The sequence below is a fragment of the Rhinatrema bivittatum genome, chromosome 6 (assembly GCF_901001135.1).
Source record: "Rhinatrema bivittatum chromosome 6, aRhiBiv1.1, whole genome shotgun sequence".
Lineage (NCBI taxonomy): Eukaryota > Metazoa > Chordata > Amphibia > Gymnophiona > Rhinatrematidae > Rhinatrema > Rhinatrema bivittatum.
Window position 1 is genome coordinate 41,485,958 of NC_042620.1, and position 20,691 is coordinate 41,506,648.

The window sequence follows — 20,691 nt, forward strand, 5'->3', positions numbered from 1 at the left end:
ACCAATCAACAGAAATTCTTGATGCATCCAGCACAGAGTGCCCTGGAGCTGGCCATGGCTATCACTGCACTTTTAAGAACCCACTTGGTGCAGCCCGGTGTCAGCAGGCCTTAGTGAAGACAAGCTGATCTAGGTTTCTGAAGAGGATGTCTACCATCTCCAACACAAAGAGTCCATCAGCCAGTGGGAGACTAGCTGTTAGAACTTGTGAAGAAATTCTTCACTTATAGAAACATAGAAATGACTGCAGAAGAAGACCAAATGGCCCATCCAGTCTGCCCAGCAAGCTTCACACATTTTTTCTCTCATACTTATCTGTTTCTCTTAGCTCTTGGTTCTTTTTCCCTTCCACCCCCACCTTTAATGTAGAGAGCAGTGATGGAGCTGCATCCAAGTGAAATATCTAGCTTGATTAGTTAGGGGTAGTAGCCGCCGCAATAAGCAAGCTACACCCATGCTTATTTGTTTTACCCAGACTATGTTATACAGCCCTTATCGGTTGTTTTTCTTCTCCCCTGCCAATAAGCAAGCTTCTTCCCTGCCAATAAGCAAGCTACACCCATGCTTATTTGTTTTACCCAGACTATGTTATACAGCCCTTATTGGTTGTTTTTCTTCTCCCCTGCCGTTGAAGCAGGGAGCTATGCTGGATATGCGTGAAGTATCAGTCTTCTCCCATGCTGTTGAAGCAGAGAGCCATGCTGGATATGCATTGAAAGTGAAGTATCAGGCACATTTGGTTTGGGGTAGTAACCGCCGTAACAAGCCAGCTACTCCCCGCTTTGTGAGTGCGAACCCTCTTTTCTTCTCCCCTGCCGTTGAAGCAGAGAGCTCTGCTGGATGTGTGAAGTATCAGTTTTTCTTCTCCCCTGCCGTTGAAGCAGAGAACTATGCTGTATATGCATTGAAAGTGAAGTATCAGGCTTATTTGATTTGGGGTAGTAACCGCCGTAACAAGCCAGCTACTCCCCTCTTTGTGAGTGTGAATCCTTTTTTCCACATTTCCTCTTGCTGTTGAAGCTTAGAGCGATGTTGGAGTCACAGTAAGCATGTGTATGTTTATTTAGTAAGGGTATTTGAATCCTGAGGACTGGAGAAGAAGGTTGGAGCCTTTGCTGTCCATGTTGGAGGAAAGGTCCCCCCAGAGGCTTGTGCTTTACCTCGGGGGTTCCAGTGGTGGGATTGAGTCCCCTCCCTAAAGTCGTAGATTTGGATCATGTAGAGGATGCTCTTCATGGATCAGATGGGGAAGGAGTGGTATCAATGCACTCTGAGTTCCTCCAGGATGCTTCATCTTCAGAGCAGTGGAGGTCGTCTTCCCGGTTGCAGCTCTGCATACCTCCATGGTTGGGAGAGGAGGAGGATTCCATAGGGATTCCTTCTCACTTTTTCCTGGACTTGCCCCAGCATGCATCATCTCTGGAAGATCTCTGCTACTCCACGTTTTCTGAATAAGCTTGAAAAGATACTTTTCATCAGTCTCAGGAAGGAGGTACACCACAAAGCAGATGTCTTCAAGCAGCTTCAGATTATTCAGTCTCCGGTAGATGCTGCATCTATTCCAATAACATAGATTCCTCAAAGATCTACAGATGACAATGTGGCAGATGGTGGCTTTCTTCAAGAAACATCAGTCCACCCTGCAGTTGTTATCGGAGGCAGAGAAGGACCAGCTGGCCCCTGCATGATGACAGTACTCTTTCTACAATATTCAATTCTTCAACAGCAGCAGCTAACTGCTAGAAGGAAAGTCAGCTAAATACCTAGCAGCAGCCACAGCCTAAGCCTGGGTCCAGTTTTTGAAGTCCTTGAGGCCTGCCTCTCCTCTTTTTACTGGGGGTGGGGGTCCAAGCCTTCCTTCTGAAATGGACTAGGATCACCAGGACCAGTAGGCTCTGAAAATTGTGAACTCTGCTTACCATTTGTGTTTTTCTCACCCTTCTGCTCAGCTCTGACCCCTCTGAGTGCCAAATTGCAGCAGGAGGTAGCCTCTCCTGTAACAGAAAACAATCAAGCTTTTCCCCTTCTCGAGGATTTGGCCTTGGGCTTCTATGCCTGATATTTTCTGATTCTCAAGAAGGCAAGGTGATCGAGACCTATTCTGGATTTGTGGATTTGCAAGGGCTGAACAAACTGCTGGTTCAAGAGAAATTCAAGATGAATTATTTAATCAACCAAGGGAATGGATGGGCACTCTGGACCTGAAAGGTGCTTATGTGCACATTCCCATTTACCCCTTCCACCAGAAGTTCAGGTTTATGTTGAAAGATATGCATTACCAGTAAAAGGTGCTACCTTTTGTCCTCTCAGCAGCCCCAAGAGTGTTCACAAAATGCCTTTTAGTAGTGGCCCTGCATCTACATCGGCAAGGAGTCTATGTATTCTATTATCTAGACAATTGGCTGGCAACCAGTCCATTTCTGGGAGTTTGAGTCCCTTAAAGTGTCTATTTAGCTTCTCCAATCTCTGGAGTTCCTGGTCAACTTCGCCAAGTCTAATATGACCCTATCTCAAAAGATCCAGTTCATAGGAACCTAGATAGACTTAGCCAAGGAGATGGCATTTCTTCCGGTCAAGAACCGCTTTACTAATGGGTTTACCAGGCTCTTTTTTTATGGCAGGATTGAGTGCCGGTGAGATTGGCCCTGGTTCTTCTGGGACACATGGCTGCAACAGTGCATGTATTTTCCTAGGCTTATCTACACATGCAGAGCCTTCGCTGGCTCCTCTGAAGCAAATGGGATCAGTTCTATTAACCATTATCCCACTAAATGTTTGTTACCTCTGAGATGAGGGCATCACTTCAGTGGTAGTTGAACCCAGGGGTTCTAAAGGTGGGTCTCTCACTGTACATCCCAGTGCATCAGGTAATCCTGTTTGTTTGTTTATTTATTTATTTTTTATTTTTATATACCGATGTTCCTGTAAAGTATACATATCACACCGGTTTAACATCTGCCAACAGCTCCACAAATGGTGGGGTGTGCACACAGAGCCTGCATGGATTCAGGGTTCATGGTTCATAGTGGAGAGCCATATGCAGATCAACCTGCTGGAGCTCTGAGTTATTTTTATGCTACAGGGTGGCCCATGGAAAAGTAGCCTGCCTCTAATGCACTGGTATTGGAGGTGGCCTACTTTTCCATGGGCCACCCTGTAGAAGCATTCTTTCCCCTGCTGTTGGGCAAGATAATATTGATCTAGACAGATAACTAGGTGACCATAAACTATGTGAACAAGCAGGGAAGCATGGGCTTTGTACACCTTCTTCAAGGAAGTCTTCCAAATCTGGCTGTGGGCCAATGGTCACAATACCCATCTCCAGGTGACCTATCTTCCAGGACTCCAAATTGTGTTGGCGGACCATCTAAGCAGAGTGATGCAACCTTTGAATAGTCATTAGATCAAAGGTTTGCAGACAAGTTGTTCAATCTTTGGGAAATACTGGTGATAGAACTGTTCCCCTCTGAGGACCAGAAAAAGGTTGAGTGGTTCTGCTCTATGCTTCTGAGCAGGTACACTTCAGATCCTGATACTTTTGTGCTAAACAGGAGCACCAGTTTACTCTATGCATACCTGCTAATTGCTCTCATTTCCAGAATTATCCAGAAGATCATTTGTGTCAAGCGAGATTGATTCCTCATAGGACCAGCATTGCCATTTCAGGTGTAATATTTATATAAGTTCAGTTTCCAGTTTCGCTAGAGAGCTCTTAAACCCCCATCACACAGGAGGGCGACAAACTTTGTCATCCGAGCCTATCTTCACTGGCCCTCATGGCATGGATGTTGAACACACAGTAGTCTCCTCCTTTCTCCTTCCTAAGGAGATGGAAAGCATGCTAATTTGGGCTAGGAAACTTTCTACCAGAAGGTCCTACTGCTTCAAGCAGTGTGGGACCAACCAACTACATCCTTTTTCGTGTAGCCATGGGACTTGCTTCAAAATGTATTCATCCTCAGACCTAAACACCTCTTCAGTTAAATTTCATCCAAGTGCCATTGCGGTATATCACCAGCAAGTGGAAAAAGCTCTGATCTCCCTTTATTGGTTAATATTAAAGTTTGAGAGATTTTTGGCATTCCAGAGATTTCAAACGGCCATCAAAATGACTCAAGAATTAACTGGAGGGTTAATCTGACTGGCATTATTATTATTGAGTGCCTGGATAGCGTCCTGAAGAGATTCAATAGTTATTATTGAAGGCCTTACCAATTCCACTGGTTGGAAAACACAAGATGTAGTATGTAAATCTCCATTATGCCTGGCAGCAGTGTTGTCAGATGAGTCCCCTGCCACCCCGAGATCCTCAGTCAGCTCTGAAACGGAATTCACTGAATCAGTGATGACAATCTCTGAGCCATGGCATCTTCGGCATCTCCAGCCGACGCCCTTCCTCGAAGCTGAGTCAGCGTACGGGCTTCCATGGGGTTGGACAGGGCAGATCGTTTCTCCGGGGATAGAGAGATGGATAGCTCTGGGAGGGGACTGGATTCAACTGCTTCCCACGGCGCACATGGGCGTCCATCAGGTCCAGAACAACCGGGGAAGAAGAAGATGAAGGTAAGCCCCGCTCTCTGGCTCTTCTTTTCCTGCCAGAGTGAGGCATATTGAGGCAAAAGGACTGTGCCCGAGCAGAGCAGCTCAAGTACGCCGAGCCAGTGCAGCCATCTTGAAATCCCTAGCACCTTAGATGATTTTAATGATAGTTTACAATTTACCAATAGCAGGTCCGCAATTTCATTTTTCAGTTCTTTCAGCACTCTGAGATGTATACTATCTGGCCCTGGTAATTTGCTACTTTTTAGTTTGTCAATTTGCCCTATTACATCTTCCAAGTACCTTTGATTTTCCATCACTAAATAATCCTTGGTTTTTGTATGTTGTTTATACCCCTAGACCATTGTTTCTCGCCCATTTTTCTGATCTGCAGAGTGATGATGATTGCAGGAGGATGAGGAAGAAGCAAGACTTGCCTTGCAGCTGCATCCACTGCTCTATACCCTGCACCACAGCCAGCAGAGTTTTTTCCTAACCTTTGTTCCCTGTTCTGTCCTGTGGACCCTTCTCCGCTTCCCCCCCCCCCCCCCCCCCGAGGCTGATCATGAGGCCGATCATGAGGCCCCATCTCTGGGAATGAAGCAAGTGCAGCTGTGAATGTTAATGAGTCTGCATGAGTGTGAATCAGCGTATTCTGGGTTCTTAGCCCAGTCTCCTGTACAGAAGCCAAGAGAGGATGGGGCCACTGCTGATCCTGAGAGCAGAGCTGATTCATGCTCACCCATTTTCGTGCTGGCTTGTTAACATTCAACTACAATTGCTTCACTCCCAGAGATGGTATCATAGGATAGGCCCCAACTGAGAAAAAAGTCCACAGGGAGGAGGTATTAATTGTTGTACTGTTGCTTGCTAGCAGTGGGGGAGGGAGATAGGAGGGATTTTTTAAATCTTTATTTCTATTTTTTAAATCGCAGCTGGTGGCTGACTGGGGCAGGAGGAAAAGGGAAGAATGTGTTTTTTAATTTTATTAAATGGGGAAGGAAAAGAGGATTTTTTTCAGTAATCAACTGACTGCTGGCTAGGAGGGAGAGGGCAGTATTTTTTCTTTTCTGAGGACAATACTGTTGGCTGGCTGGGAAGGGTGTGGAAAAGAGGGGGCGAGGGCTGCGTTTTTGGGGGGGGGGGATTTTAATATGAACAACTTTTTCTTTAAGAAAGGTTGCTATCCAGTTCCTGGCATACAAAAGGTTGAGAATCACTGCCCTAAATAATAGTAACACTATGAAATCTTGGCTAAATATAGCTGAAGGCAGAACATTTTCTTCTGGTCCTTGTTCATGGTAAACACATTTGTGGAAGGAAGGAGGCTGAAAATCGAAATCAGAAGTGTTTCCTTTTATGTTGCACATTATACCCATAAATGATTTCCAGGAATTAGTTCATTTTACATCGGTAGAATGATACCTTAGAGAATTGCAATTCTGTCTTTCTAGGTTCAGAATGATTCTCGCAAAATACTTATGCAAGCTTAACCTAAACCCCATGTGATGGGGTGCCGGGCTGGACATGGGTTATACCCCACAGGTGAGGTGCAGTACTGCAAAGCTGGACAAAGGCTGGTGTACTGCCTAGCCAACCCCCTCCCCTGCAGGTTGAGCCCTTGGATTCTGGGGGCCGGTAGGGCTTGGCTACCATGACAGTACAGCATAGCTGGAAGCTGGGTAAACTGGACAAGGCTGGACTGGCTGGGCAAGGCTGGATGAGACTGAACCTGAGGACTGGATACTGGAGCAGGAAGGTAGCGGGGTACTGAGTAAGGGCTAGGGTTGGGTACAGACACAGACTGGGCAGGACACAGAGAATGGGACTGGGACTAGATACAGACATAGGCTGGGCTGGATATAGAATGGGACCTGGAATTAGATACAAACTGGGGCAAGGCAGGAAATGGATACTAGGGACTGGACTGAGCAGGGCACAAGGACAGGACGTGACAAGGACAACAGAGAACACTGAAGTCTGAAGACATCAATACAGAAGATCTTAGAGGCCACTAGACAAGGAGAGGCCTGGATAGGCTGTTGGGCAAGGCAGAAGGTAAGAGGGGGCCCGGAGGCTGCAAGGCAAGGGGAGGTCTAGATAAGGTGCAAGATACGAGAAGGCCTGGAGACCACAAGGCATGGAGCAAGGTAAGAGTGGCTAGGTCAGAGTGACAAGGGTGACTCAATGAAGAGGAACCAAGGTTATGGCAAGGCGGGGTTAAATGGGGCTGGAATTTGGGTGTGGCATTAGCAGTGAGGAGGAGCTTGGCAAGGCTGGAGGTGAGACTCGCTGAGGAACCCTGCTGGAGGGAAAGCTGCACAGCAGGCTGAACCACGGCCCAGAGAGCATGTGAAACAGTGACACCCAACACCCTGGATATGACCAGTTTAAAGGAAAACATAGTAATTCATTTTGTCATTTGTCTTTGAATTGTGTATGTGATTATGACTTGTTCATTCTTCTACCTAGACTCTTGCTCTTTAAACTCTAATGTCTGACACTTCCTTTGAACAGAAATCTTAATTTACTAAAGTGCAGCATGAAGCTTTTAGTTTATCCATAAAACCATCGAAAGTGTTTTTCTTAATCCCCCCCTAAGAAAATATCAGAAACGTATAACCAGATTATTGCCAACCTTCTATCTCCATTTTATTTCAGGGCAAACTGAGTCAGTCCTAGTTTTACCCTCATGAATTTGTAGCCCTGATTTTCTTAGGCAAATTGGACTTGTAAAGCCACACATGCACTTGGGGGTAAAACAAGACTTGAACATTTGTAAATGTTAAGTCATGAATTCTACTTCAAAGGATTCTAACTTTTACATCCTTGTAGTGTGTATGTATAGCACAATTGCTTACCTTGTAATAGGTGTTATCCCAGGACAGCAGGATGTAGTCCTCACATATGGGTGACATCAGTAATGGAGCCCTATGTACGGAAAACTTCTGTAAAAGTTTCTATGAAACTTTTGACTGGCACCAGTGTGCCTACTGAGCATGCCCAGCATGCTATGATATTCCCTGCCACAGGGGTCTCCCTTTAGTCTTGGTTTGTAGCAATAGCGTTAGCCAAAAATAAAATAATAAAACGTATCGGACCCAACTCCGCGGGGTGGCGGGTGGGTTTCGTGAGGACTACATCCTGCTGTCCTGGGATAACACCTATTACAAGGTAAGCAATTGTGCTTTATCCCAGGACAAGCAGGATGCTAGTCCTCACATATGGGTGATTAGCAAGCTAGAGGCTGAGTCAATTTGTCATGTAGCAACAGTGAAGTATTGTTGATGGAATGAATCAGCCGAAGATCACAGCAGGTTGGACGTAGAAGGAGTTGGGATTATACTGGAAACAAGTTCTTTAAGACAGATTGTCCATAGGCTGAATCTTGTCTTCCTTCTTTGTCTAGACAGTAGTGAGCTGCAAAAGTGTGAAGAGAACTCCAGGTTGCTGCTTTACAAATGTCCAGAATAGGTACAGAGCGAAGGTGTGCTACTGAGGTTGACATTGCTCTGACTGAATGTGCTTTTACTCGCCCTTGAAGAGTAAGGCCTGCTTTTCCATAACAAAATTGAATGCAATCTGCAAGCCAGTTTGACAGAGTATGCTTACCCAGTGCTTTACCTGGTTTGTTTGGATCATAGGATACAAACAGCTGACTGGATTTTCTTTGGGCTGTAGTGCGGTTTAAATAGAAGGATAACGCACGCTTACAGTCCAAAGTGTGTAAGGCTCGTTCACCTTGATGGGAATGAGGCCTAGGAAAGAATGTTGGTAAAACTATGGATTGGTTCAAATGAAATTCCGTGACAACTTTAGGAAGGAACTTTGGATGTGTCCGGAGGACTACCCTGTCATGTAGGAACTTTGTAAAAGGTTCGTATGTGACTAGTGCTTGTAATTCACTGACCCTTCTAGCTGATGTAATGGCTATAAGAAAGACCGTTTTCCAAGTTAGGTACTTAAGGTCACAGGTATTTATGGGTTCAAATGGGGAACGCATGAGCCTAGTTAATACTACGTTTAGGTCCCATTGAATGCTTGGGGAATGAATTGGAGGTTTAATGTGAGTTAGGCCTCTCATGAATTTACTGACGAGAGGCTGTGTGGAGAGAGGCGCATCACCTAGCTTGTTATGATAAGCTGAGATTGCACTTAAGTGTACCCTTACAGATGACGTCTTAAGACCAGAGTCTGAGAGATGGTAAAGGTAATCTAGTAGCGTGGTAGTGGGGCAAGTGAAAGGATCTAAATCTTTCTGAGTGCACCATAAAGTAAACCTTTTCCATTTGTAGGAATAATTCTTTCTAGTGGAAGGTTTACGTGCAGCTATTAGTACCTGAGATATATTAGTTGAAAGGTTGAATGGTTGCAAGATCAAGCTTTCAACATCCATGCTGTCAGGGACAGGGATTGAAGGTTGGGATGGCGCAACTGACCCTGTTCCTGAGTTATGAGATTGGGAGCTACTCCCAGGCGAATGGGATCCCTGACTGAGAGATCTAGCAGTGTGGGGAACCATACTTGTCGAGGCCAATATGGGGCTATGAGTATCATGGACCCCTTGTCCTGTTGTAGCTTTACTAATGTTTTGGTTATGAGCGGTATTGGTGGATACGCGTATAACAGGCCTGAGTTCCAATGGCGAGCAAACGCGTCCTTTGGTAAGTTGTTCTGCCGGAAGAGGAAAGAGCAGTAATTGTTCACTTTGTAGTTCAGAGGTGACGCAAAGAGATCTATTGTTGGTTGACCCCAGCGTTGAAATATCTTGGTTGCTATCGCTGGGTCGAGGGACCACTCGTGTGGTTGAAAGTGGCGGCTGAGGCGATCCGCTACTGTGTTGTGGATGCCTGCTAGGTAGGTGGCCCGTAGTAGAATTGAGTGTGCTAGGGCCCAGTCCCATATTTGAGCTGCTTCCTGGCAAAGGAGGTACGAGCCCGTACCACCCTGCTTGTTGATGTACCACATGGCTACTGTGTTGTCCGTTTGGATCAGAACAGTCTTGTGTGAAAGGCAGTCCTTGAACGCATGTAGAGCATAGCGTATAGCTCGAAGCTCCAGGAAGTTTATTTGAAAAGAGGCTTCTTGTTTTGTCCACGTGCCTTGCGTCTTTAAGTGAGCAATGTGCGCACCCCACCCCAAGGTGGATGCATCTGTTGTTAAAGTCACTTGTGGAACTGGTTGCTGAAAAGGCAGGCCTTTGAGCAAGTTGATTACGGATGTCCACCAGAGAAGAGATGATCTTAGATCTGGTGTGATACGAATGGGAGTGGACAATGGTTGAATGGCTTGAATCCATTGAGATTTGAGTGTCCATTGCGGTAGGCGCATGGTCAGTCTGGCCATGGGAGTTACATGAACTGTTGAGGCCATGTGTCCGAGTAGGGTGAGGCACTGATGAGCTGTAACTCGAGATTGATTGCGAACTGATTGTGCTAAGAGGACGAGTGCCTGAGCACGGTCTCTTGGAAGAAAAGCTTTTGCTGTGATAGTATTGAGATCTGCACCTATGAACTGTAACTGGTGAGATGGTGTGAGATGGGATTTCTCGTAGTTGATGAGAAACCCCAAGGAGTGAAGTAACTGCATTGTGAGATGGAGAGAAGTGAGAGCACCGTTTTGTGTTTGACTTCTGATTAGCCAATCGTCCAAGTAGGGAAACACATGTACTCTTTGCTTGTGAAGATGTGCCACCGCTACTGCAAGACACTTTGTGAACACTCGAGGTGCTGAGGCTAGGCCGAAAGGCAGTACTCGATATTGGAAGTGCTGACCTTCCACCAGAAATCGCAGGTACTGTCGATGAGGAGGAAAAATGGGAATGTGAGCATAAGCGTCTTGAAGATCCAGAGAGCAGAGCCAATCTCCTTTTTGAAGAAGAGGTAGCATGGTGCCTAATGACACCATCCTGAATTTTTCTTTCTTTAGAAATTTGTTGAGATTTCTGAGATCTAGGATTGGGCGTAGGCCCCCGGTTTTCTTTGGAATGAGGAAATATCGGGAGTAGAATCCTCTGCCCCACTGAGGCCTGGGAACTTTTTCTATGGCCTTGGCAGTCAGTAGGGTGGATAATTCTACTTGTAGAATTGTGTAATGATAAGACACTGTCCAAGATGGGATAGGAGGATTGTCGTTTGGTACAGTGAGGAAATCCAAGTGGTACCCTTGAGATACAATTGAGAGTACCCATTGATCTGTCGTGATGGAGTTCCAATTTTGATGGAAATGAGAAATTCGGCCTCCGACAGGTAATTGTGGGCAAGGATTTTTGGAATGACTCATGCTCTCTGGTTGGATTTCAAAATCCAGACGTGGACGCTGCAGGTGGAGGCTGTTGAGGTCTGGCAGGTCTCTGGCGAGGTTGTGACCTTTGAGTAGGCCTTTGCTGTCTGGGTCTGGCTGCTGGGGGATAATACCGCCGAGGGCGGTAATATGGTTTCCTTGGTTCTCTTCTTGGAAGCCTCCTAGAAGGTTGGTGTACTTCTTGCGGCAGCTGAGATAGTTGTTTAAGGGTCTCAGTGTGATCCTTAATTGTCGCCACCGCCTCTTTAACTTTATCCCCAAAGAGGTTTTCTCCAAGGCAAGGCAAGTCTGCCAAGCGCTCTTGTACCTCTGGTCTCAGCTCCGATGATTTCAACCAGGCCCATCTTCTGGCTGTGATTCCTGACGCTGACAGTCGGGAGGCTGTTTCAAAGGAATCATATGTTGCTCGAACCTCGTGTTTACCCGCCTCCAGGCCTTTGTGCACGAGTTTTAGTAATCCGTCCTGAAACTGGTCAGGTAACTGGTGTGACAGTGTTTCTACCTGTTTCCACAGGTCTCGCTGGTACTGATTCATAAAGAGCTGGTAAGAATTTATTCTAGATACCAGCATGGCAGCTTGGAATATTTTTCTTCCTAGATTGTCCAGGAACCGGTTATCCTTACCAGGAGGTGTAGAGGCATGCTGTTTTAACCTCTTGGCCTTCTTTTGGGCCGACTCGACCACCACTGACTGATGCGGTAATTGTGTTTTTTGAAACCCTGGGATGGGCTGTACCAGATAAGTGGCATCAGCACGCTTATTGACCGCTGCCACAGACCCAGGGTGCTCCCACATTCTGTACATCAATTCTTGTAGGACCTCATGGACTGGAATGGCAAGAATTTCCTTAGGAGGATCTACGAATTGGAGAACTTCCAAAGTTTTTTGTCTGCTGTCTATCTCTGAAAGGAGGGAGAAGGGAATTGTTTCAGACATTTCCTTTATAAAATTCGAGAAGGAAAGATCCTCCGGTGGTGATTTTCTTCTATCCTCTGGTGGTGAGGGCTCAGAGAGGATATCTTCCCCTGATGAATATTCTGAGTCACTAGAGTCCAGAGGATGTTCTATAGGCCTAGAAGGCTTAAAAGGAGTGTCAGAGAGTGGTGTTTGTGGCCTGATGGGTGGTATGACACCTGAGGGGCCTGGTAACGGTTCCTGATGGAGATCAGAACCTGGATGTTGAGGTGCAGAGGAAAGAGCGTATATAAGTGAGTCCAATTTTTCCATCAGAGGTTGAAAAATGGACGTATCATGAGATGGTACCGGCTGTGCCATCGAGGTCGATGGCCGCATTGGCATCGATGGAATCTGGGGCATCGACATCAAAGGCACCGCTGGTTGCGCCCTGGATGGTACCAGTCCTGGAACCGACGGCATCGTTGATGGTGATTTCCTCGGCATCGGCATCGCGTGTACTGGCGATGGAATCGGCGATGGTATGAAGGCCGGTGTCGATGGCAGGAGAGGAGTAGTCGGTCGTGGCATCGCTTCCACAAAGGCATCCTGAACCGCTTGGCGTATATAAACGTCAAGTTCCGCCCGCATGGATGGTGTGAACAGAGCACCCATGGGGGGAGGCGGTGGTGGCGACATCAGTACAACCTCAGAGCCCTGAGGAGGTACGGTTCCTTCCGCCGGAATCGGCGAGGATCGCCTTGTCGATGGCTCGGAAGCCTTACCTTTGAGCCGGGGTTTCTTGGACGGTGCCCCGTCATCTGTTGATGGCTCACCGGCTATCGGGGTAGGTGATGCCGTATGCGGCCTACGATGCCGATGGTGATGTTTGTCTTTTTCGCGGGCTTTCTCACTGCCCGATGTTGAGGCCTTGGACGATGGTGAGGGGGAGGAAAATGGAGCGTCTCCCGACTCACCTGAGTGACGTTTTTTCAATACTACTTTTCTAATCGATCCAGCCGGAGACGATTGTTTGGAAGTAGATGGAGCAGTAACTAGTTGAATCTTGAATAGCTGCTCCATTTTGTCCAGCCGTAGACGTCGACCTTTCGAGGTCATCGTAGCGCATAAGGGACAATTTTTCACCTCATGACCCTCACCAAGGCAAAGTACACAGTCCTGGTGTGGGTCTGTGATAGACATATTTCTCGCGCATTTTGGGCATTTTTTAAAACCTGTAGCCATTTTGTGGCCGGACAGCCGTCGACGGCCTAAGACTCAGGTAAAAATGTTTTTAACCAAAAAACGGAACGGAACCGCGAGAACGGTAAAAACTCACCGCGATGACTAAACTAAGGGAGACCCTTTGCGGTTGAAGTTTTTTTTTTTTGAAAGTTTTCCGTGAGGAAAATTGTGGAGAATCCCACAGGACTCCCAATAACCGCGAGGCTAACTGCTTCGCGGAAAAAAGAAGACTAAAGGGAGACCCCTGTGGCAGGGAATATCATAGCATGCTGGGCATGCTCAGTAGGCACACTGGTGCCAGTCAAAAGTTTCATAGAAACTTTTACAGAAGTTTTCCGTACATAGGGCTCCATTACTGATGTCACCCATATGTGAGGACTAGCATCCTGCTTGTCCTGGGATAAATATGTGTGTGTGTGTATATATATATATATATATATATATATATATATATAACAATACTGTATGTGGATATATAATGTGTGTCCATATATGTATAGTTATATATAATGTAGATATGCGTCTGCAATTATAATACATGCACTTAAAAGTATACTCATATCTGTGTTTCTCAGTTTTCAGAAATTGGCCCTCATTTTTATGTGTGACCCTAATTTCTTTCTGAAAGACGGCATGCTTGGGCATACTCTGAAATATATTTTTTTAATGTTCTGTTTATATAAATTTCCATGAGCATGCAAATTGAGACTTGAGTCACTGCATAAACTGAGGAATATCCATTAAATAATAAAATAAGAATAGTCTTTTACCTCATAAATTATAACTTTTTTTTTTTTTTTTAATTTTACAGAAATCAGAGCTCTCTGCTGAGGAACGGCCAGAAAAAATGGGGGCTGCTCAACAACATCGTAGGAAAATGGCCTCTCTCACCAGGCAGATCCAGCAGAAAACCAAATTTCTAGAAGAGGTATTGTATATTTCCCCTGGAAAACCTAGGAAAATATTTATCCTTAGTGACTGATATGTTTTGTTAATATATGGCCCTTTGTTATTTGTCAGCTCTTAAGCAGTTTGAAACTGGAAAATCAACAAATCGGAATGCTGCCTAATATATTACTGGACGTGACACTTGGGGTCTGCCCAGTGGCCCAGCAGGAGACCCATGTTTATTTCCTGATACTTGGACTGGTTGGGATTTGGGATACTGGAGGTGCTGGAATAAGAAATGGAATTGAGACTGAAGATTTCTACAAGCAAAGAAGTATGAAGAGACTCGAGTCCAGGGCTTCCCAAATCTGTGCTGGGACCCCACAACCAGTTGGGTTTACAGATTATTGTCAATGAATATCCATGCAAGAAATTTGTAAATGCTGGGTTTCCAGCTCTGTGCTTGTGACTATCCTGAAAACCTGACTGCCTGTGGGATCCCTAGGACAGGTTTGGAAAGCCATGCCCTCGTGTGAGCTGTCTTGTCAGAAAATGTTTGTCCTTTAATAGGAAATGTAGTTGAGACAGGTACTGAAGCAGGGAATATGGAGAAGAGTTTGTGCAAAAAACAGAGTCAAATGAATAGGAGTGAAAACCAAAGGTTGGAAACAAGGCATGTACAAGACCACCTTGGTCTGCAGAACAAGTTGTTCAATGTTTATAATCTAGTGCAGGGGTGGGCAATTAATTTTCCCATGGGGCCGCATGAGAAATTGGGATGGTTTTAGAGGGCCGGACTAATATAATTAACTCAGTTCTCAATAGCCCTACTTATGAAAAGACAGCAGTTTACCACCAATGTATGTCCTCTGAGAAAACACAACAAATAAGACCGATACAAACGCTTACATGCTAGCAAAATATCTCATCTCGGTAACAGACACAGAACCGACCTAACATACTCCCAGGATCTGTAGTAATGCACATAAACTAATCCGCACACAGTTACACCTGTATTATGGAATACACTCAAACAGGAGCAACCCTATCTATGAAAAGGCAACACTACAAATATTACATCAGACCCTAAACACCAATACACCTCTTATTAGGAAAACAGAACTAACAAGCAGCTATAGATCCCCAAACAGAAATAATTGTAAAACTATACTAATAAGCAGAATAAATGTTTCTAAACAGCTTTGAACAGAATAACATCCAACAATTAAAAACTCATAAAAACTATTAAACATTCTCCAAACACCAATAAAATATTTCAAAAAAGCAGACATCATACAATTAAAATGGCAGTCAAGAAAAATAAACTTAAAGCCACCTTTACTTACCCCCTCCAGCAGCTCTCCTACTCCCCTTCCCTGCAGGCCATGGCACACACCAGAAGCAGCAGTAGAAGCTAAGCTCTATACTTATGGTTCTCTTCCTTAGTGCCCATGTCTCTCACACACACACCATACCAGTCATGCCCCCATGACCAGTTTCTGTCTCTCACACACCAATCATCTCCCAAACAGTCTTTGGCACACACACACCAGTCACCTTCCTGAACAGTTTCTCTCATGCCATATACACACACACACACACACACACACACACAGGCTTCCCACTCCCGTGTTCTACTTGCATATATGGTCTTCTCACTCTCATAATCACTTTCTCTGTCTCTCTCTCTCACACACACTCACTCACCAGTCTCTCACTCCCATGCTTGTTCTCTCCACATGCACAGGCTTCTCATTCCCAAAATCACTTTCTTTCTCTCTCTCACACACACACACACCAGTCTCTCACTCCCATGTTCTCTTTCAGATATACCGGCTTCTCCCTCCCATGATGTGTCTCACACACACCCGGGTTTCTCACCCCCATGCTCACTCTTCACATGCACAGGCTTCTCATTCCCATAATCACTTTTTCTCTCTCTCTCTCTCACACACACGCACACACCAGTCACCTGATCTCACTCATGCATACACACACACACAGGCTTCCCACTCCCAAGTTCTCTTTCAGATATACAGGCTTCTCCCTCCCATGCTGTGTCTCACACACACCCAGGTTTCTCACTCTCATGCTCACTCTTCACATGCACAGGCTTCTCATTCCCATAATCACTTTCTCTCTGTTACACACACACCAGTCTCTCTCATTTCCATGCTCACTCTCCACGTGCACAGGCTTCTCATTCCCTGAATCACATTCTCTCACATTCACACACACCAGTCTTTTTCTCTCACACACACAGTCACCTTACCAAGCAGTCTCTCTCTCTCATGCATGCACACTCACCCAGGTTTCTCACTCCCACAACTCCAGGCTTCTTATGCTCATGCTTTCCCACATACCCAGACTTCTCACTTCCATGCTTTTTCTCACACACACACACACACACATCAGTCACCTCCCTGACTAATGCCTCACACTCTCACATACACATCAGTCATCTCCCTGAGCAATCACTTTCATTGTCTCTCACATACACACACACACATCAGCTCTCTGACCACTCAATCACACACAGGCTGGCTGGCTGCTTCTCACTCTCTCTTACTCACTTCCTCTTCCCCCTACATATGTCACGGAGTTTTTTGCCGGTCCGCGGCGCGCGCTCCCGGTCTCTCCCGCTGCCGTTGCCGCTGGGCTGTCAGCACGTTCAAGCCCAGTGGAAACGGCAGCGGTGTTGGAAGAAGCTATGGCACCCGCGGCTGGCCTTTTCTTCTTCCCGCGCCTGCCCCCCCCCCTCCCGTGACCCGAAACAGGAAGTGATACAGGGAGCGGTGCGCGGGAAGGAGAAAGAGCCGTGCCGCGTCGGCTGCAGCATCGGTCCCCGAGCAATTGAACCAGCCGGCAATCGAGAAAGGAGTCAGCAGCATGAGCCCCCGCAGGCCAAGAAAGAAGAATCCCTTCGGCCGCGGGAGGCTCATGCTGCTGACTCTCTTCTCGATTGCCGGCTGGTTCAATTGCTCGGGGGCCGATGCTGCAGCCGACGCGGCACCGCTCCCTGTATCACTTCCTGTTTCGGGTCACGGGAGGGGGGGGGGGCAGGCGCGGGAAGAAGAAAAGGCCCAGCCGCGGGTGCCATAGCTTCTTCCAACACCGCTGCCGTTTCCACTGGGCTTGAACGTGAGACAGCCCAGTGGCAACGGCAGCGGGAGAGACCGGGAGCGCGCGCCGCGGACCGGCAAAAAACTCCGTGACATATGTAGGAAAGAAACTCGAGCGAAGGCACGCTGTCCGATTGGCCGGTACTGGGCAAGCCTTGCCCAGTACCGGCCAATCGGACAGCGTGCCTTCGCTCGAGTCACTCCCTCCTCCCCCCCGGACGCTGTAAAAAAAAAAAAAAACAGTTCATTCTCCGCTCCCTCGCTCCCCGATTGGCCGGCCAATCGGGGAGTGAGGGAGCGGAGAATGAACTGCTGCCTTCCCTCTGCAAGGGAAGGCAGCAGTGCCTCATTCCCCGTCTGCTCTCAGCAGTGGGCGGGCCGGATTCAGCCCGCGGGCCGCCCCTTGCCCAGGTCTGATCTAGTGAGATGCTTAGGTTGTGATTTCGTGCTTGCTGCATGACTGTTGGCTGCTCAATTGATCTGTTTATCATTTACATTAATGACAAATAAAACTGATGACAGGACTTGAGTAGAACATAGGTTCCTCAGTCCCTCATGCATTCTTCACAGACCTGTCTCCTCTGTGAAATTTTTCTCCTCTTTGTCCTTTCATCTCACCTACAAGCCTTTTGTCTTCATTGTCCCTGATATCTGAGCTTTACTCCCAGTTAAAATGCCAGGTCCCCTTTCTCTTCATTTTCAAGTATCCCTCAAGATGCACTACTAAATGCATAAAACTCACCACTTTCTCAGTGATGTATTACTGCATTATTGCAGTAACTGCTTCCTGCATCATACAATAAAGGGAAAGCTACAATAAATAATGTTAAGTTCTTTGAGCCATACAATTCCCTTACCAATTATATTGGTTTGATATATCCTTAATCCTTTTATATCCCTGTGATAATGTCTTTGTTTACCTTTTATGGCACTGCTTGCAGGATCCGTGCTACAGTACATAAAAATAAAATTGTAAGTTGAGCTTCATGTTTTGTTTTTACTTACCATGTCAGTTAAAATAAAGAATAAAGCTGCATCTTCTATGTAATCTTCAGAATCTTAAAGGTTTAATTGGCAGTAAAAAAATACATGCTTTGTATCATTTGAAAATGTTACTAAAAGCCTGATTTAGTAAAGTTATTCTTTCCCGTTCATATATATATTTGAAATGCTTTAAGCAGCTTTCTTATCATTCCCCAGCACCCCTGAGAGCAGGCATTTGAGTGAGATTGTCCTCCCTTCTCAAGATCTGACTGGTCCTTGTTGACTGTGATGTCACAAATGATATCTCACATGTACACATACAAACACACACACTCTCTGTATGTATGAAGAAATCAGATAAAATTTCAGGTAAGGTAATTTGCGATTAGCTTTCAAAATTAATTAGCCATTTGGATTTATTATCCACCTATTTGAATAAGAAATTCACCTAAAGCCAGGGTACAACATATTAGCATTGCAACATACAATCAGACATCATTAGGAGCTTAACAATTCTGGTCTGATAAAAATGCATATTAATGACTAAAATTAAAATTCACATCATCTCAGCAAAACAATAGCAGGCCGATGCAATATCGCAAGGGAAAAATGGGCGCTCATGATTGACTGCCTGCTTTCCATCCACCTCTCCCAGGCATGCGATGCAGTAAACTATTGAGCTGCTGCATTAAAAAGGAGGCACTAGGGGAAATTGTGCGTCCCTAGCTCTTCCTCGGCATAGGGCGCCCAGGAGAAGTGGCTGTGCGCGAGTTAGAAAAACAGAAGCTCAAGACAATTTTTTTTTATTTTTCATGTTGCTGCTTTCTGTGGTTCCTCTAACTTAATATCACAGTATTCAAGGTGTGGTCTCACCATGAGACCGCACCTTGAATACTGTGGCATGACATTGAATACAGAGGCATGATGTGTTCCATTTTATTCACCATTCCTTCCTAATAATTCCTAAAATTCTGTGTGGTGCCCAGAATTGCATACAGTACTCCAGATGCGGTCTCACCATGGAGCGATACAGAGGCATTATGATATTCTCCATTTTATTCATCATTTCTGTACATACCCAGATCAGTCCAGACCAGTGGGGTTATGCACTCCCACTAGCAGATGGAGTCAGAGAGCACAGCTTCGAGGCATCCCAAGTGTGCCACCTGCAGCTCATCAGTATTTCTCTGACTCCAGCAGATGGTGGTTGTGTATACCTGCAGCTCTGTGTGAGATGGATTTTTCTTGCTCCCTGAGGTGCTAGGTTCAGTGTCTGGGCCATCCCTCAGGTAGAGCCGGGCGAACGGGGAGGGGGGGGAGGGGTGTTGGTTACCCCTGTGGTTCCGGGTCCCCTGATAGCCAGGGGACTGGCTCCCCCTCAGTGTCTGCAGAACAGGGAAGGTAGCCCCTTTGGGGATTTTTTTCTAGTATTCCTAGCTTAGGCTTTATTTTATTCTGTTACTAGAAGTTAGTTTTTGTGTAAACAAAAAAAAAAAATACAGCTCCAAGTTCCCTGTTCACCGCGGCTCCCGGGGTAAATCAGTCTGCCCGGTGGTGCAGAGTCAGGCAGACCCCTGGTAAGAACCTCCGAGGACGTTGTTAGGCTCCCTGCCTCATTTTTACTGCCGGCTCCGGAGCTATTTTTACTGCCGTGGCTATTTTGTTTTTTCTTTTTCGACCTCCCTCATGGCTCCCCAGCGTTTCTGGGGTTGATTTTCATGGCGTTATTGGTGGGGGGTCACCAGGCCTGGGTGGCAGCACTTGTTCTCACAGGACAAGCAGGATGGTAGTCCTCACATATGGGTGACATCACAGGATGGAGCCCAATCACGGAACACTTTTGTCAAAGTTTCCAGAACTTTGACTGGCCCCTACTGGGCATGCCCAGCATGGCACTAACCCTGCAGCCAGCAGGGGTCCTCCTTCAGTCTTCTTTTTTCCGCGCAGCAGTAGCCTCGTGGTTAAGGAATTCTGCAGAGATTCCTGACAGGAATTTTCCTCATGGATTTACTAAAAGTTAATTTGCCTCACAGGGGACCCTCCTTCAACTTTTTCAAGCCACGGTACTCCGGTAAGTTTTTTACCCGTTCTCCGTCGATTACCATTGAGTTTGGCCCTTGCGGCTGTCAACCGTACCGCGGCTCAATTTTTTCCATGGCGTCGGGGTTCCGTCGGTGCTCGGACTGTAATCGCACCATGTCCATCACAGACCCCCATAAAGTCTGTGTAATATGTCTTGGACGAGAGCACGATGTCTTGACCTGCACCAAATGTGCCCTAATGGCACCAAAAGGTCACAAGGCCAGAATGGAGAAGATGGAACTTCTCTTCCGTGCTCAATCCCTGACTCCGTCCATTGCATCAACGTCGTCAGAACCGGCTCCGTCAACTTCGCTCCAGCATTGACCACCGGCCGGTGACCATCCGGCATCGACGATATCAGGACCGAGGGGATCGCAGAGACAAACATCACCATCAACATCAAAAGTCTCGGACCATCGAGGGAGCGAAATCATCGACCTCTCCATCGTCTGAGCCGCCGTTGAAGAAACCCCATCCAGAAAAGGCACCGACCTTTTCGGTGACCGGGTCACCGAGGCAACCCTCACCCGACAGGGTATCGGGAGCTGCGACTCCGCCTTTAACAGTGGTCCCTCTGGCTATGCCTCTGCCTCCTTCTTCTGTTCTGGAGCCGGGGCTGCTTGCTCCAGGTCT

The 20,691-nt window shown here is 46.5% G+C and overlaps 1 protein-coding gene across 2 annotated transcripts in view; it reads left to right on the forward strand.

Annotated features, from left to right (window-relative positions):
* The window catches only part of CCDC93 (coiled-coil domain containing 93), a 371,692-nt gene that overhangs the window by 177,963 nt on the left and 173,038 nt on the right, over window positions 1-20,691 (forward strand). For both annotated transcript variants that reach the window (XM_029605342.1, XM_029605343.1), the window contains one exon: window positions 13,794-13,910. In XM_029605342.1, the coding sequence (XP_029461202.1) occupies window positions 13,794-13,910 (117 nt within the window). The remainder of the gene's footprint in view (window positions 1-13,793; window positions 13,911-20,691) is intronic.